Source organism: Notothenia rossii (genome assembly GCF_949606895.1).
Source record: "Notothenia rossii genome assembly, chromosome: 12".
Classification (NCBI taxonomy): Eukaryota; Metazoa; Chordata; class Actinopteri; order Perciformes; family Nototheniidae; genus Notothenia; species Notothenia rossii.
The window spans coordinates 10277812-10297375 of NC_136911.1; the positions used below are offsets into that span (position 1 = coordinate 10277812).

Here is a 19564-nt window from a genome sequence, read left to right on the forward strand (position 1 = left end):
TCATTTAGGAAAAGGTTAGCTTCTTGTGAGACTTGTGTTTTATTTCGTTAAAATGTTTTCATATCATCAGTTAGCTGTTCTTCCCGTTAAATGAGTATGACACATGAATAGTTTATTACATTTTAAGAAGCCCTGAGACAGAAAAAAAGGGAGGGGGGGAAAGCCCCTTAACAGGTTAAATGGGAATTAAATCATTTGAGTGTTCCCAAAGCCCCGGTGTTCTGCAGTTTGTGTGGGCCTACTGTACTGTTGCATAGTTTATACTGTAGAAACTATGTACAGGACAAGGTGTTCGAAGTTTTGGAAGATTCACAGCTAACCACACTGAAGATTATGGAGGTATTGATCAGTCTTCTCATATTTTTAAGCCTCAATTTGTCCTTTGCCCCCTCCCCCCCCTTCTAACATCACCAGAAGTCATAATTTAAGGGGTTATTTCTCAAAAATGTTTTACGGGGGAGCATCCCCCCGGACCCCCCTAGTATTGTTTGGTCCCCATTTCCACAACCCAACCTAAAATATTTTCCACCAACCGCCACTGAATCATTCCCTACTTGGAGTGGACAGTCCATCGGTTTCCTGCTGAGAACCATGGCCTCAGATTTGGAGGTGCGGATAAGCAGGCCCCCCTCCAGTATCCTTGCGAGAGTAAAAAGCTGATCCCTCGTTCCACGGCCAGGACGGAATACGCATTGTTCCTCCTCAATCTGGGGTTTGTAGTGCCGAGAGATAGGGAGTCAGAGGCGGTGCAAGGAAGGTGCAAAAGGGTACTTTATTAGAGAGTAACTAAGGTCATGTTATCCGGTTGCAGTCCGGGAAGAAGAGAAAGAAGCAACATATATAGTAAACACATAACATGTCCGTGTGGGAACAATAACCCCAACTGTAGTTCCATGTATGAATTATGTAACCCAGTGTATTAATAGGTGGTCACCACACAAGCCCCCCCAGAATTCAAACATGGCAAAAAAAACCTTGCGTCCGTGGAGGAAGCACCACAGGGGCCGAAGATGGTGGGGTCGCAGGTGAGGGCCGGGCTATGGAACGGGCCTACGAAAGGGGGCCGCAGGAGAGGGTAGGGGCCCTAACGAGGGCATCCCCACCGGGGGCGGGCTGGAACGGGCCGTCTTAAGGGGGCCGCAGTAGGTGTCGTGGCGAACCCAGCAGGACATAGCGCTGCTCGGCCGCAGGTGAAGGCACGGTGGCGGCGGGCATGAAGTCCTCGGCAGATGTCGAGGTATCCCCGGAAGGCAGGAGCAGTCTCCCCGGGTGGAAGAAGTGCAACCCGGCCGCAGGCAGACGCGCAGTGGCGGCGGGCACGAAGTCCTCAGCAGGCGTTGAGGTATCCCCGGGAAGCAGGAGAGGCCAGACAGTTTACAGAGCCCGCCACCCACGGGCCGATGGCAGCATGGGCGACGTCCGAAACAGTCGAGGCGAGACGGGGTCCAGGAGTGCGCCACCCAGGCGCCGATGAAAACGTGAGTGGCGTCTGGAACCGCCGTCGAGGTGGTGAAAAAAATGAGAGTGTCCACACAAGGTCAACCGGCTGGTCGAACCTCCTCTCCGGCACCGGAAAAAATTGTGAACAGTCAAAAACTTGCGTTCTTTTTGCCGTTTTCGGGTCCGTCCCGGAAACTTCTCGAGACGTGTCAGGGTCACCAGTGTAGTGCCGAGAGATAGGGAGTCAGAGGCGGTGCAAGGAAGGTGCAAAAGGATACTTTATTAGAGAGTTAAGGTCATGTTATCCGGTTGCAGTCCGGGAAGAAGAGAGAGAAGCCAGGAGGGCACGCAACATATATAGTAAACACATAACATGTCCGTGTGGGAACAATACCCCCAAATGTAGTTCCATGTATGAATTATGTAACCCAGTGTATTTATAGGTGGTCACCACAGGTTCGACAATCGTCCTGACCCTCCTTTCGAGTACCTTAGAGTAAACTTTCCTGGGGAGGCTGAGTATTCTATATCATATTTTATTTATCAACACAATTTATTTGATATGATTTTTTGCTAAACACATCCTCACAAAATATGGGATCTTATTGTGAGAGGGCATGTTTGGACTCATGGTGCCCCCTGGTGGATCGACCCCCTACTGCATCCATCCGATTGGTTAAACATAACTGTGAAATGAGAAAAAAACACAACATATGGATTGTTACAATTAGAAGATTTCACTCGTGATGTGGTATCTGGATCTTTAATGTTCATAAAAGCCTTCAATAAATCCATTTGGAATTCATTTTAAAAAATCTGCCTCTAAAACCTAAATAGAATCATGAGATTCAAACATTTTCTTTGGTGTCAGAGTGGATGTTGTCTGTACAGGGTGAACACAAACTGCTATTAGCAAAAGCAGCTGGACTTCATTAAGTTTTCCTGGATTTCAAATGTATTAATCAAAGAAGATTGAAAAATAACCTTTTCAGAGCTTGTGCACATACGTTGTTTGGGTGTTTGAGATACATTCAAATTTGGTTCACCTTTTAATGTCACATGCAAGCTCATTATCATACAGTGTATACCACCCCCTATTTGAGTATCAGCCAACAATCATTTCTAATAATAACTGCAACAACATTCATGCTGCGCAGAGTTCAAGTAGTTTCCCACAGAACAGTAGGGCACAATGAAGAAGGTGACCTTGCTGGGACATGCATTACATTTCCCTGGATTACATTTATACATAATTTTACTGCAAATATAGGCAATCCGATTTAACAACAGCACTTCTCACTACTTTTCTTTGAGCTTAAAATATGGGGGGAGCAGATATATTTTACGTCTGCTGTGTGGAATGATTTATGACTAACCAGCACATGCACAGCAATGACACCAGGATACCTATTTCAGTGACAGGGTCATTTTACACCATCTAATGTAACTAATCTAAAAACAAATATTCTGGGATGACAGAGCTGATTTGAAATGCAATAGAAATGTTTGGAATCTAGCTTGCCGAGCGGGAAAACCTACACAGTTAGTACATATTTCCACTCACAGCTTACTGAATAATGCCAGTTTCTTTTGCTGATATTTGAAAAGTTGTACAGAGTTGAGAGTTTTTTCACGGAAGAAGCTGAAAATGTTTTCCTCATGTGACCTGTGAGCCTGTGACCTAAGATTTTCATCGTCGTAACTACACTGTAGCTATGTTCGTATGACCAATAAAAGCCTTGAACCTTGATTTTTGCAGCTTTTACCAGCTTTTAAATCAAACGCTTAGTGTGTGGTCTCAGCAAACCAATATAGCTATACATCTGCACATTTTTCATCCCCAAATAAGTAGTTATTCTTATAATTTGGCTCAGGTGGCAGATGATATGTTGAGATAAACTGATATCCTCTCTGGTAATTCATGTGTCTCTTTCCCTCTGCCTCCCTTTATCTCCCCTCTCTCTGTTTTTCTGGAGTCCGTCTGTCTGTCTGAAGTTTTGTCTCAGCTGCTGGGGTAGGGGTTATTTTGAGAAGGGACAAAGAGGAATGGGATGGTTGGCATACCAGAGGGGACACACACCATCATGCACCCCTCTAAACATGAATATGCACACACACACATACTCGATGGATGAGGGGCAGGCTTATTATTATTATTATTATTATTATTATCATATGTTCACTTTATCTCATGGCTGGACACCTGTTTGATGATTCAATACAGTTAAGTGAGAGGACTGACTTGAGATCATGGCCACTTGTTACGGTATCCTTATCCTTTCACTTTATCATTTACAAACATTGATTCGATTTTTATGTTTATTTTATGTCACAAATGTTATGGACAAATTAAAATCAACAAAGTAGAATATGACAAGATCTAATGGATAAATTACGTTAATTCTTATCCACTGTCTATTAACAAGTGTTGTTGAATAGATTTAAAGTTAAATGTTGAGAGTTGAGTGTTGATGAAAACAAAATGAAAAATAAGTAAAAACAATGGAAATAAAAATTATTAAATAAAATAAATTAACTATAATGATAATGGATACGAAATAAAAAAAGACAACATCATGGTCAATGACATATAAGTGCACCTTTAATAGAAAACTAAATTCATAGTTGATCAATGATGTTAAAATCAGAATACCTGAAATCATTTTAAGTATCTTTATCAATGCATAACATATTCCTACTAAGCCAAACCTTGAATGGATCGTTATGTTCTAAAGTAGAAAGAGAAGTTTCATTAAGATCAAGATTAAATTAAGAGACCTCTCCACATTTTTCTCAAATCTAAATTTCTACATGTATGGCAGCCATTCCATTCCAGTGTGTGTTAAAATTCCAACACAGAAAAAGGTTGTCAGTAGTTTATAGAATAAAATACATTTGACTCAAACTGACGCATACCTATAAATAGTAAACCAGATAAACTGATAATGCTGCAGTGGTCTCTTCATTTTTTCCTAGTTGTAAATGCCCAATTAGGACTTTGTAATATAATGAAGGTGTGAGAAGAGGGTGTAATTTAGAAGGCACACACTGACCTCAGCTGCTGGTCATCTGGTTCAGTAACACATCCCATCAATATAAATGTGTTTACTGTCACTTCTTACATTTATCCACAAATGGAAATACTCTGCTGTTGTTCTGAGACATAATTACACGATAATTATAGCTGGGATTTAGAGGATCTCAAACAGGATGTAACATTGAAATAGTCAAATCATTCAAACATGTGATATTTCCATTCCCAAGTCACACTATGGGATTCACACAAAGGTGTAAATGAATGGGAATGAATCATCTATTGATGAGAACAGATGGATGATTAGAGCTAATTCACACAACTGGAAATAGAAGGGGAAAGTTTAAGTAATAAAGCAAAGCGGGAAGGAAGGATGCTTAATTATTTGCAAGGCTATGTGTGATGTCCAGGCCCATTAACTTAAGATCATTTTTGACTGTCAGCAAAATGCTGTGAAGACTGTGTTTCTCACAGGTCATAATCTTCACAGGTTGTATTTAGATTGGTGTTAAAAAGGATACATTAAATTGGAAGGTGTGTGAAAATAATGCAACTTTTCAAAAATACTATGGCCAAGAAAAAAACTATAGCATAATTTGCAATTGGCATGTTTCCATCCAAATGTAACGGGACATTATACAACTTGATGATGTTTTTCTTTAGATGCCTCCAACCTGTTAAACCTTTATGTTTTCAAGTCTCAAAACCTTGATAAGTGGATTTAACACTGTAGACATCAAAAGTATGATTTTTCTCAGACATGATAAACCCTCTCTAGAGTTACAAAAACATATACAACATATTTTAGAGTCTTCCTATAATGAATAAAGTGATTGTATTGTGCAAAATTGGTGAAATGTCCCTTTAACTGGGACCATTTCTTCTTGGAAATTAAAATACCTGTGTTTAATCTTTTACTTGAGACATTTCAAATGCAGTTGGATGGAGTTCTATATTTTCTTTATCTAAGATCCAAAAAGCCCTTTGAAATCTGGCATTGATAAAAAAAATAGTATTAATCTGGATGATTGTTGAAAATGTGCTCTCTAGTTTTAATGTCTGTATAATAATGAAATAGGCCCATGACATGCGTCAACTGATGTCAACAGACACAACAATTATTTAAGAAACCACTAGGTGGCATCAAAACAGTACCTATGTTCCAAGACCTTAATTGAGGCCTACAAATATTTTTTTCTCTTGAAACTACTGTGGAAATATTTGCTATAGAGAATTGAACTGAAATAACAAAACATAGTTTGTCAGATTTGTATCTTCTTGGGCAGATTGTCCTTTGTAGCTTGTTGGTATCTTTACGTCTTAACCCCGTTATACAGTGTAAAATGTGTAACTTTGTTGGACGTGTTTAGGAACATTTTTTATATTGTGCTTTGTTGTAGAACTTATATGACAGCGTTGACATTTGTGGCACCTTATAAAAGTATGTCTTCATCAATTTCAAGCTGCTCAGAATAATACAGAAAGATGTGTGAACTAAGAGAATGATTTAAGGGCATGAGTGAAATACAATTCCACACAGTTTATTTTAAATGTTTTTGGCCACATAAGGCCACTTTAGAATAAATAAACTGTGTGTTCCCCGTCTTTTCTATAGTTTGTGACGTCAAACCCATCATTGCCATGGGAATAGCTATAGGAATGCTTGTTACCCAATTCACATTGCTTTTTTGTCCTCTCCACTAACGTTGTCCATTCAGCCTTGCGTGCAAAGCTCTCATACTATCCCTCTTTTACCATGTGCACTGTAAAACATCAGCACACACTTATAAAAGGGATTTTAGATGAACATCCTGACGCCAGTTGCTGACTGGATTCCTTTTCCTCTCTCCAAAAACGCTCATTATTTACCTTACAAACAAAGCAACTTGTGCAAAATCCACCTCTTTTTCAGCAGTTTTATTCCGTTTTTTTGTACTAACATAGAGCGCTGTTTATCACTTATATTAAACACAGAAATTTGCTTATCAAAAAAATGCAATATGAAAATAACTGTTGGATTTATTTGTAACTTTTGGTTTATAAATCTATGGTTACATTGCTATGTTTGGAATGCATAACGGACAAAGATGTTACATGTGCTGTTATTGATATTGAGTCACATTGTATGTAAAGTTAGGTTTCCAGGAGCGCTGGGGGCAGAAAGGTGGTATCCTGGACTGTTTGCGGGGAAGGATCCGGAATCAGGCTGTTTGCTTTGTAAGGCCTGTTGTCTTTCCAGAAGAAACCTTCCCACCATGGGGGCTGGAGGAGCATGCTGAGGGTTTACCACAAGCAGGGCGGATATGGCGCATCCTGCATCCTGGATGCTCGCTGCTGCTAAACCTCAACCATGGAGACCCAACATGGGATTAAAGGAGCTCTCAAAGCCCCCCCATGTCCAACACTGCCCCCCTTTACCTCTACCAGGTTACATGTAGGTTTGTTTGGGTGTGGTATATTAACTTTAGCATTAAAATGAACATTACATCTGTCTCATTTATTACTCTTTAACTGGGTAAGATAGTGTCAGTTTTACTACCAAAAATTCAATTGAATAAAAACTAAAAGTGAGACAGAATTAGGAATTCAAAATTAAGAGTTTTACTGTAGTCATTTATATTAAAACAATAGTTATATAAAATCAGATAATACAGGCACATTTATGGAAAATAAATCACACAATAACAACTTTTCCCTTTTGAAATGCTTTATGGTTTTTCTTACATGAATGTTGTCCCATTGTAATACATTATTTAGAGTATATCTGACCATTATGCAATTCAAGTGTTGTTAATCTTAGATCCTCATTGTGTGATTTACTAAAACAGAGAAAAAGTAAGTTTGAGACAAAAAAAACAACAAACAAAACACCTAGACTCCTGCGTAAGTGCCGTTGTAAACAAAGGGCTTGTCTGACACGCAGTGACCTATGATCTCAGGAGTCCACCTCTGGACTTTGGGCTTGCCGTCCTTCCCCTGCCGGACGATGATGGTACTTCTAGATGCCACCGAAGGATCTTCGTCAAAGAAATTGAACGGTCGGAGGAAAAAGCCCACTGTGTTGCCGGGGGTTGCCGTGTTCGGGATGTCTTCTGAGTGAGGCACATGCAGGAAGCCTACTGTCACCCAGGCTACCAGGTCCTGCACACAGGAGAGCAAATAATACATTAGACCTTTTTAGAAAAGAACACATTTCAGGTGTTTTGTGTCTATTCAAAAGAGCAAACAAAGGTAAATGTCACCATTCAGGAGTTACCCTGAGTTTGAGAGAGCACAACGATTCTTTAAGGAAGAGCTAACCTCTCAGCTGAAAAAAGGGTTAGGGTTAAAACGTCTATTAATGTAATCTAAACCATCTTGAATTTGATGTGCATTGTTGAAATATCTTACCTGATTTACTATGTCTTCATTGTTGCGAATGTAGTCCTCAAAGGACACAACGGGGTCCCATGGGTCACCCTGGGTGTATATGCTGCTGCTGGTGGCTTCACTGTCTTTATGACGAGTCACAGCAAGAGGATACCTGTGGAGAGGAGATATGTTTTGTGTTTCGTCATTCTGTAGGCTTTCAAACTAATAATTCATAACAACTCCCCAGCCAGTCTTTCATGAAGTAATTTCAAAAGTGGGCTCCTGTTGTTATTTAGCTTCAAACTATTTATGGTCTATCCAAAGACAATTTCCAACAAAGTGTTGTTGTACTGTTATCTGCTGCACCTCTGTTGACTGCCAATCCATACTTTGACCTGAATTTGACCTGAATTCTAACAAAACTTCATGTGCAGGGATTAGCCTCTTCAGCCCCACTTATCGTTCTCCGGGTCAATCATTACAAACTAATTTTTTTAGTGTAAATGTAGCTTGAATGCAAAACTCAAAAGCCCAGTGTATATGACTGAATTTGCAGAAAGTGTGTCTGAAATGATGATCAGGACACTTGTAATTGTCTTGGTTTAAATTGATATGTATTTTGTACAACATAAGGGAAAACACTTTAATACCTTGACCAACTGATGCCATTTTCCTCCCTCCAGCCTCTTGGAAGCACACTGTGGGCATGTGAGTTCAACTGAATCCGATAACCCTTCTGGTGTCCCCATTTATTTTTCTCATTGGGATTGTAAAAGTGCACATAGCGGGGGAATTTTTTGCCAAAGCGGAAAGCAGCGGATCTCTCGGTCTTCTGCTCTGTCCTATGGAGTTTGGACTGGACGATGAAGTTCTTTGGACTCCAGGGATTTGTGAAGTTGACATATTTCAAATCAATCGTCTCAAAGCTGTTCTCTCGACCTATGTCACAGTGAAGGCAAAGAGTTGTCAGAAGAAGTTCAAGGTCAAGGTAAAAGCAGTGTGTTGGAACAATATTGGTCTACAGTACATTTACTTTTGCATTAAAATTCTCCATTAAGTGTTTGACTTATTTATGGCACATAGCCTTTATCACAGCAAGCCTTGATCCCACATTTCAACGGAATTGGCAATCTAGCTACCCTTTACAACAGGGTAAAGTCCAGGATTTTTTTAAATCTGGATTGGCATCAATAAAAGACCTACTTTCTGTCTGCGCTTTCTTTGATCAGATTTCACACACTTCACAGCTTCAAAATGTACATTGAAAAAGAGGTGTGAAAATAAAAAAAATTGCAACCTTAATAGATCAAATATGGTTACAGCTATTACAATAGCAAATGATAATGACAGAATGTTAGTTCCAGTGAAAAAGGCAATTGATTGTTATATTTACCAGCAATATCCAGGTCAACCTTATAATGGATGAGGTGTGTGTGCAGGTTACCAAGCACATTGTTGTACACCTTGGTGCCATAGTGAAGTCCGTTAGCTGTAAAGAAAGTGGCATGGATGTATCCGGTAGCGCTGACCTTTACCTCCATCACCCCATTCTGGTAGAACACGAAGTCCCAGATGTAATCATAGTTATAAACCGTTGAGGTTGTCCGCAACACCAGCACAGCGTTATCCACCCCTCCAAAGAAGTTGTATCCCCCCTTGAAGTTGGAGTCAAAATGCCTCCTCAAAGGCATAGCAGTGGTCATCTCAAAAATACAGAGTGCATTTTTGTAGCGCACTGGTTTATCCGTGTCATAGTAGTGGTACAGGTCAACAAAGGTGGCAATTTCTGGACAGTCTATTCCTGGCGCCAGTTCGTAGGATGAGCTGCCCATTGCCCAGCCGGAATCAATGTACTTTGTTTGCATGGCAGCAGGAGTATCACCAGAATAGAAGGCAATAGCTTCTTGTAGGCTGATCTCATAGGCAATCCTTTCCCCATTAAAACGCAGGTCAAAAACTTGAAGCCCAGCCGATGATCGGACACGGTAGGCGAAAGACCATCCAGCATACTCAACAAAGTTGCGGTCAACGTGATAGCGCTTGCCCTGAGGCTCGACAAGCTTCGGCCCATGGATATTAGTGGCTGTGTTGCTGTGACCCCGGGGGATGTAACTAGAGTACAGGTCATTGTCGTCATGTTCAGGCAGTTTGATCTTCTCCACATCTCCTGATTCGTATTTTTCAACCAGTTCCTCAACACTGTCAAAGAACATGCTGTTATACCAGACCTTCTCAACATTCCACTTCTCTGGGTCCAGGTCCTGGTGGTTTATCAATACCTCAAACCCAATTGGGTGGATGAAATAACCCTCCACAAATTTCTGCAACATTATCCAGCTTCTCCTTTCACCTGGACCAAGCCCACGGGGGGCTATGTCTGAGAACGTCAAGCAGCGGTTTGAGCAGTTATTGAAGGAAAACCCTCCAGTGGTCTCAAATAGAAGCTTGTGAGCTTTATTTGCGATCTTTCCTAGTATGTCCTTAATATGATAATACTCTACAGCGGAAATAGGCCTTGACTCAAATCGGATAGGCCTAGCCCCCTTGAACGTCTTGATTGTGTGGGTCTCTGGGGATGGCAGAGGACTGACAATGTACTCAGTGATGTTGGGTTCGGTCTTGTTCCCGAACTGGATGATCACACGGGCTTGACGTTGGGGTTTGGCCTGTCCACGGTCCAGAGCTCTGAGGGCTTCATGCTTTCTAGGCAGATGCAGTTCGATCAGGACGATGCTGTTCTTCATCAGAGTCTTGCTACGAGCTTCAGTGAGCTCCAGCTCTGGAATACCGTGCAGGTAGTCCCGGACAGCTTTCAGCTCACGTGCTGTGAGGTCGGCATACATGGGGGCACCATGATAAGCCCAGTCTCTTGATCTGGATGCACTACAACCAGCGAAGCAGAGCAGCTGCAGTAGACAGAGAAGCCTCATGGCTGAAATATAGTGAGAAAGTAATGTCCAGCATGAATTTAGTGAATGAAGGGTGGAAAATTGATATGTTGAGTGATGTCATGCACACGTTTGACTTTGGAAAGACAACAGATCTTGTATTCAACAGTGGGAATTTAGGAGATTCAAAAATATAAACCTTGTTTCTACATATTCAAATGTATTTCACACGGTTTTTATTCACATTATAAAACAGAATAAGAAGCAATAGTTATTTATCTCCAGTAGAATTTAAGACAAACTTGGGCCTTGTTCCTTCTCCATGCTCTCTTCACAGCTGGGTAAGCAATTATTGCTCTGTCCATTTTTTTATATCAGTCTTTCCTCTACTTCTCCACAAGAATACCAACAGAATGTGTCTCTGGAGCTACTCTAAACATGTTTTACAGATGCCCTGTGATTCACTAACAAACACAGTGTTATTTGCGAATACAAAACAGCATCTACAAACTAATGCTTTTGTTTTTTTTTCAAATTAAATCATGTGACAGAAACAAATACAAATAGTAGAAAAGATGTCGGTCTACTTGTAAGATCTACACTATCTTACAAGTAGACCGACATCTTTTCTACTATTTTAGAAAACGCTCTTTCTAACAATATCAGACAAAATTTAACAACATGAGCAGAAAAAATGAGTTTTTTCTTTCCGTTGAACAATCTAATGTAATCTGCATAATACAAAAATATGCAGCTGTTGACAGTGTGACACTGTCAACATAATTCAAAAGAGAAAACTCAAAACAACATGAATTTCTTAAAATAATGTAAATGGACATGTGACATTTTCAAAAGGTTTCAACATTAGGTTACGAAGCTATGTCACATCCAATCATATCTTGCATACAAATTGACAAAGTTATATCTAGTTCCTTTCCAGAAACAAGAATTTCCACCATATTTTATAAAAGGTATCAGGATTTTTTCTATGAAGCATAGGTTAATTGTATTTGCAATCCACACTGTGTTTGTTAATGAATCATAGGGCATCTGTAAATCATGTTAAGTTTGTTTGTGGAGGTTTGGCACGAAGTAAGCTCCATATATGTCAGCCTGTACTTTAAGACACTCAGAGTCAACACTGCCCTTATCTCTGCTCTCTGTTTATCTTCCTGCACTGTTTGTGCTGCACACTTAATAGATAAACTTCACACAATTTAAGAAGTTCTCAAAGCAAACTGTCACATTCTGCAGCTTTTATTGTACACAGTATTATGTAATAATGTTTCAATACAGTATATAATGTTCAGACTTTGAAGTAGTTCCATGCTTCCTCAAAAAACACTTATACTTCTGAATGAGAATCAAATAAATAAACCAAGCTACTGTACCTTAAGTTGTCCTGCTGTGTCAAGCAGTGTGTAAATCAAAGTCGGTCAGTACGGTCCTCCTGCTTCAGCATTTGGAGAAAACGCTCTTATGAAAACAGAATCAATGGACTGCTGCTTTTAACCACCTTCCTTGTAGGGCCGGAGGCCGATTGGTCCACAGTGGGTTGTAAATATGATGAAAGAACAGGTGCAGAAGGAAAGGCAAGACATTCTATAAAGAGCTTACGAAATGAAGGACAAGATACAAAAAAAACAGCTTGGATCAATTTAGCTCGATATAACTTGTCTGATCTCTCTCTCTCTCTCTCTCTCTCTCACTCTCTCGTCCTGTAACTAGTTGATTAAACTTCTTAATGTCAGTTTAAAATGTATGCAATTGTGTTGGTCCATCATGGCATTTAGCTCATAAAAAAAAGTAATAACTATAACTGGTCGGCCCCACCTGCATTAGCAGGTAAACACAATGGATGAAACAAATACATTCAAGTAAAACCACTTTCCAGCAGTCAGCAGCACATTGTAAAAGCTGTTGATACAACTGTTCACATTCATCATTAAGTAAAGATAACACCCTTTTCACCCCGGTTACATTTTCCATTTGCCCTGACCCTGAGAGGCTCAGTGAGGTAAAGGACTCTGAGTGTTTAGATAGTTCACTTTAGTCTAAGTTATCTCAGTGTGTCTCAAACGGTTCTATCACAATTTAGCCACACCTATATAATTATTAGGATAAATAAAAACATGTTTGAAATCATTCCAATGTATGCTATAGGACAGTAAACCAACAATATCCTTTAAAACTGGAGAGATAAAAAAATATGGATGAATAAATTAACGTTAACTGGTAAAATAAGATATAAATGAACCAGCAAAAATCTTGCCTAGGGCAGCAAATTGGTCAGAACCGGGCCTGATGGTGTCATCCCATGTGTCATCCCCACAGAACCCCCCCCCCCCCCCCCCCCCCCATTTGAAACATGTTCCCACGGCTATGCAACGAAGCTTACATTATACAAATATATATAGATTATATAGAAAAATATATAGACTGTTGAGCTCATTCTCTCAGTGTATCATCAGGAAAACAGAGACACACACACATCATTTAAATAAGAGTTTTAAAATCAAATTATTGGTTAAGAAATAAACATCTTAAAGTAAATAACAATAAACAATAGCCTTTAACCCTGTAAGGTCCCCAGTTGTAATTGTACAACATTACTTTAAGCTATCCAAAAAAGTCAGTAAATGTTTGTTTTTGTTAAAGACCACATTTACATAGACAAACGGTCCTTTGTTCAGTCTCACCCCCAGGCACTAGCCACGCCAACCAAGCACAATTGCTGTAACCACCACACCTCCAGAACCCAACCGACTCATTTATGCTTTTAAATAACTCGCTTGCATCTATCTTGTACTCCAATACTAGCTGCACAGTATTTACTGACTGTGAGCTGTGAAAATATAACACTGTGCAGACGTGCAACATTCTGCTAAATGCTGTTGATGTTTCCGGCGCGACGAACGATCGTGACAACTTTTGTATGCTGTTATAATAGTGATGTATTGAAAATACATCAATAATGAAAAAATCATATCACATTTCACAATCACAATACAAATGCAACCTCTATGATAGACCAAGCCCACGAACAGGTGCTAATAGCATTTCGTAAGCTCTTTAAAGAAGTGGGACTATATTTAATTTTCAAATTATTATTTCTTCCTTCTTATTTTTATGGAATGTATGTAGGCCTACCCCATTCAAAATATATGAATCATTACAATTATAACTATTGGTACACATGTATTTTGTATACAATTACATTGTGATCATTGTTTCTCTGAACCACTATGTTAAATTCATGTCTGAAATGTTTGTACATTTATTTTTCCATTAAATAAAAAAATAAGAAAGTGTCAATGTGGGTGATACAATGGTTTGTTTAGATCTAGTTGAGGACTGTTACACTCATTACTGTTTATATTGCCAAGCTGTGTGTATCAAGGACTGCAAACTTAATATTCCGACCAGACATTGTAGGCTACTGAATTGGTAAATACAAAAAAGGCATTGCACCTTTCAACATCAAGGCAATTTAAAGTGCAACATGAAAATAATTAAGAATAAAAAGTAAAAACCCATCGAAATGTAAAAAGAAACATATAAAAAGGATTTAAAACAAGCAAAATTAAATGAATGATGTATTCAAGCTATAATACAATAAGAGACTAAATAAATCTGTTTCAGTGCAGTGCAATACAAAAATTGCTAATTTGAGCAGATATCAGATGGACTGGGATTTGTTCCAGATATGGTGAATATAAAAACGGTTTCTCTTAAAGTTAAATGTTTCCCTCCACATAAAACAAAACAATGTATTCTTAGCAATCTTTATAAAGAAAAAGACCTGTGTTGTATATTGTAAATTTAAAAAGATCAGTGCTGTAATATGGTATGCTGCAACTAACTACCCCTCTCTCCCCCTAAACTTCTTTCAGGATTGTTTTAAAAACGTCTATTATTAACATGACATTTGGGACACTACACACATACTTTCATGAGAAATTGTGGTAAGTTTGGCTGACCTTTTTTCTACAGAAGCAACACCATCAGGCAAACATTGGATTTGCATTGTGAGCAAACAATATTAGCATTAGCATAATGTCCTTAGCATTAGCAAGAAAGCACATCTGCGTCTGAGTGAAGAAGAAGAAGAAGAAGAAGAAGAAGAAGAAGAAGAAGAAGAAGAAGAAGAAGAAGAAGAAGAAGAAGAAGAAGAAGAAGAAGAAGAAGAAGAAGAAGAAGGAGGAGACATACTTTTATTAATCCCTAACAGGGAAATAACTTGCGGGATTCTATTGTGTTTACACACATTACACACACAGGGAGGATATACATGCACAAACATAGAGGATATACAGAACAGTACATGCACAAACACGACCAAATGCAGATCTAGTAGAGGTGGCAGAGCAGTGCATATAGATAAAGGTGCACTGATAAAGGGATAAAGCAGAGATAAAGCATAATCTACTGTAGCAAAATGTTACAAGTAAACTTCAAAATATCATCATTAAAGTATTGTTCATAAAAGTAGGCTACTTATTATGCAGATTAGACCATTTCCCAATCATATATTTTGTATGTTTTGATTATAATTATTGATGTATTGGTGTGATTATCAGAGCTGGTAAAGTTGGAACTAATTTAAATTACCTGATTTACTGCTGGATAGCTTGTGAATTTAATCCAGGTGTAACTAAAGTCATAGCTGAGTGTCAGTCTTATTGTTTATTCTTAATCTATATCTGCAAAGTAACTAAAGGAATTACATGTAGTGGATACAAAGTACAATATTTACCTCTGAAGTGTAGCGGGGTAGAACTACAAAGTAGCAAAAAATGTAAATACTCAAATAAAGGATAAGTTCCTCAAAATTGTACTTCAGTACAGTAGTTGAGTTATTGCACTGAGTTACTTTACACCACGGAAACCTGTTCCTCCAACCTTCCTCCCTTTCTCTATCCTCATCCTGCTTCTAGGAAATGGTGATGAAGCAGTGAGCTAACAACATGACACAGCTCATTGCTATCACTATAAAGAAAACACAATGTATCCAAGGCTCAAGTGAAGAGTTTGCTGGGAAGTCAATTATGACGCACTGTTTTGCTTATACCATTAAATCCTACCCTTGTGACATCAGTAGCTTTTCCTTCCTCTCCTCTGGGCTCAGGCTAACATGTACCCTGGTGACAGCTGTGTTTGGGCCACCTCACTGTGGGGTCAGGAGGTCAGACTGGGATATTGGTGAGTTTAAAAGCCTTCAGTCCCCATGTCTGTTGACAAGCTTCATTGAATAAATTCCCCCATCATCCTTCCCGAAACGTTTCTCTTTAAAGGATTAGGCTCTGACAAACATCTCTTTCTTCTGTGGCTGAGGCTCCACCACCCCCGCCATCACCTCCAGTGTCCTGTAATGTTTGACGGGGCGAGGTCAGTGGATGTGTCCGTCACAGGTCGGGGGACCAATGCCTGCCCATCCAGCTGTGACCTTACCACTTGTATCCAATAGCAGCAGGTTCAGATGCTGTACATGCCATGAGTCGACCCCCACATTTAAAACGCTGCATCTGGGGCTCCGCTCCCCCCATAAGGCAAAGTATCACAGAGGAGTGTATTACATGCTGTTGGATGGAGCAACATGGAAAATAATAAAGGAAAACAAGGAAAGTGAATGAACAAAAGCTAAATATTGATTACCAGGCCAAGGATTTATAATGGCCCAGATTTCCCAAAAGCACTTCAAAGGTAAGTGCACTTTTTTAATTGTACCAGCAAGAATTATAGAAAAGGTGTAAACATTTAAGGAATTTTAGATGGGTTTGTTTGATCACTCACAATGACAACATATGATGATCAAACATGTTCAGCCATCTATAGTTAAATATCAGGACAAATTAGTTGATTTGATTTTTTTACTGGATTTATAAAATACTTAGACTGAAACTTTTGTACAGGCACATTAAGCAGAAACATTCAGCAGAGGGCCTTGGAGACCCTTCTACTGACTCTGCTTGGACTGCAGACAGTGATGGGAATGGGGTGAGCATGAGACCAGTAAACATTTAAGATAATTTTGTAGACAGTAGAGTCGGGTATAGAGATGAGGAAGATGAGAAAGATAATATGTGACAACCGTAATGAGCTAAATTCACCAGATATCACAATGTAAACCACTGAAACAGCACAATAATGGTACATTCATATAGTTATAATGCTTCAAAAGAGCCCAAACAATCGGCCCAACTCAGGTTCATTAGAGATACTTGTTGCAGTAGATGTTTAAAATCCAAAACTCACATAAGAATCAATATTTAAGGTGGATCTGTAAGGTGAAGGATAATTCTAAATAGATGAATGTATCTTTTTTAGAATGGTGTACATGCAGGTAATTTGCAGTTGTGGCTAATGAGAATAAAATGTAGTGCTAAACTATTTGCTGTATCAGGGTACTAAATCAGTCAGGTACCTTTTTAAGAATTGTAAGCGGGCATATTTTAAGTAAACTGGATGAGTATTTACATTTTCACTATCAAATAACACATCGCTTAATATCTTTGTCTTGTTAAGTATTTTATAATGAGGACTGTTATACCAGTAGAGAACAGAAGTTAAAGGGAATTCAGGAACTTGATTTAAACAGATCACTTTAAAAATACAAGGGGGCATTAAAACTGTGTTTGGTGCTCCAGACACTTGTGTGAACACACGGTGGAGGAGAGGGTGGAGCGGGTTCTTTCCCCGCGTCTGCAGCTTGAAGTGAGCTGCTCAGAGGTGTATCAATTCAACACCCAAGGTTGGAGACTAGATGTGGACAGGATGCGCGTCAAGCATGGAGGTGACGATGGCATCGCAATGTACTACAAACAACAGGGTCCAAAGGCATCCTGTTTCGTGTACAAGTAAGTATAAAGAGTTGTCAGTTCAATTTATTTCAAATTGTTGTTAAACAAGGTCACTAACGGTGAATCAGTACATGAAAAAGCTTTAACGATTAACACAGTATTGTCAGTGTGGATCAGATGAAAAAGCCACTTTGAAACATGTTCCCAGATCACATTTTCTCCATTGACAAGGTGTTTTGGTGAGAATGTGGCGAGGTGTCATAACCATGTTGCTCCAACAGTGACTCCTGTTGGTTATGAAGGGCCCCCTGTGTGTGGTGGTGGTGGGTCAAGGGAGAATAGCAGGATCCTATGTGCATGTTGCATCCTCATGTTGAAATAACTTGATTAGGATTGATTGGCTTTATAAAAGGCAGACATTTCTCTATAACAATGTTTGATGTTTCTTAAAAGTTCCATTTGGTTAGTTGGGGTAAATATTTTACTTTTCAAGGTGTGCAAGTATCCAATAACTTGTTTTAATAAGGGAAACTTGTTGAATCAATTCAGAGCACTAGCTCATATACGCTTTTGTATTCCAAAAGAAGGAGAATTTGAAGAAAACACTCTTCTTAACATTTGCAGTGATGCAGTATTGTGAGTATATTTACTTTCCTCTGCTGTGTCTGTGGATCCTAGACTCCCAGAGATACAGAACCTGATGGTAAACAAAACCGTGAAGGCCTGCTGTGAGGGCTGGGGCGGACCACGCTGCTCTGAGGGTAAGGACAAGAATCAAAGTAATCTGTTCTTATTAAACGTCTGAAATGAAACATTATATCCTGACTACAAATGTCTACAAATTAGACATATTTACTGTACTTCACTAAATATGAAATAATAATTAAGAAAAAAATCAATAATAAAGAACAATAATGTTATTTTATTAGATTTAAATAAGGTACAGACAAAGGTACATTTCCCAGGGTAAGCAGCATAGTACATAGACGGTAGGTACAGATGACTTCCTGGCATGGAAGGTATAAAATTGACCAATTATTTACTCAAGGTTGATGAGGGGAAATGGAAACAATTAAAAGATTTAGAGGGACGTGTGGGAATTACTTTACTCAAAATGAAGCAGCGGATGACATTCATATTTGACATATTGTTTTTTTAATACCTAGTTTAACCAAAGGTTGTAACCAAAGGTTGTAACCAAAGCGAATTGAACCAACCAAAATTGAATAGGAGACACCCTACATTAGATATGTTACTGTAACAGTTACTTTCGTCAAAATGTAAAACATTATCATTGAATGGATTCATTGAAAAACACACCACTCACTATTTGAAAAGTACTTTAAAGATACATTTTTACAAAGCGTACATTTTTTCTAACCCTCATCCTCTCTATTTAAGTTCTTCAACCTTGTTTCTAACCTTTTCTCTCTTTCTCTACTTCCCAGGTGTGGGTGCACGTGGCCAGTGCTTCTCCACATGGAGTTGTGATGCATTCCCTGGTGTTCATAACGCCTCTCTCATGCCGATGGAGCAGTGCTGCAGCAGCCTATGGGGGATCAGCTGGAGGAATGCGTCCGACCAGACCTGCTTGTCATGCACCTACACACTTCTTCCTGGTAAGAGAGTATCCATGAACATACACGTTTTTACATGTTTTTTTTTTAAATATTTGATGAGTTGCAGTGAATTTATTATCTTTTTTTAAAGGTCACATATTATACAAAATCCACTTTTTCATGTTTTTTCTACATACATATGTGTCCCCTCTGTTTAAAGAGATTCTGAAAGTTTCAGGAAAAAAGACTCGCTCTCTTTTTGTCCTGATCCATTTATATAAAAACCTGTCTGAAAATGAGTTGATCAGATTTTTGCCACTTTGTGATGTCATAATATTTTTTTGGGTTGTGTAACTATGAGCCAATAACCAACCAAGGTAACCCCCGCCCACCTTATCACCTGAATCTCCTCCTAGAGCACCATTGTTTTTTGTAACCAATCATCTCGCAGAGGGTCTTGGGGAGTGGCTCCTTATTTTCATCTAAAGTAAC

At 39.1% G+C, this 19564-nt stretch overlaps 1 protein-coding gene and 1 long non-coding RNA gene across 2 annotated transcripts; both read right to left on the reverse strand.

The window, feature by feature from the left end:
• Window positions 1-753: 753 nt before the first annotated feature.
• Window positions 754-19133, reverse strand: LOC307026676. The gene is made up of 3 exons (XR_013804427.1): window positions 18936-19133; window positions 18164-18268; window positions 754-2126 (listed from the first exon to the last, which is right to left on the reverse strand). It is a non-coding gene; the product is annotated as an uncharacterized lncRNA (long non-coding RNA).
• On the reverse strand, window positions 7164-12256 carry LOC307026602 (diamine oxidase [copper-containing]-like). Its single transcript, XM_079662133.1, has 5 exons — window positions 12105-12256; window positions 9219-10757; window positions 8476-8764; window positions 7865-7997; window positions 7164-7615 (listed from the first exon to the last, which is right to left on the reverse strand). The coding sequence occupies exons 2-5, from the start codon at window positions 10753-10755 to the stop codon at window positions 7346-7348; spliced, it is 2229 nt and encodes a 742-aa protein (XP_079518259.1). The 5' UTR covers window positions 10756-10757; window positions 12105-12256; the 3' UTR covers window positions 7164-7345.
• Window positions 19134-19564: the final 431 nt, after the last annotated feature.

Bases quoted from the DNA above. Each gene is read 5' to 3' on its own strand.
- LOC307026602 (XM_079662133.1), bottom strand. From the start codon at position 10,755: ATGAGGCTTCTCTGTCTACTGCAGCTGCTCTGCTTCGCTGGTTGTAGT. The intron at 8,765-9,218 runs GTAAATATAACA...ACTGTGACATAG, and splicing joins GGTTGACCTGGATATTGCTG to GTCGAGAGAACAGCTTTGAG. The intron at 7,616-7,864 runs GTAAGATATTTC...TCCTGTGTGCAG, and splicing joins ATGAAGACATAGTAAATCAG to GACCTGGTAGCCTGGGTGAC.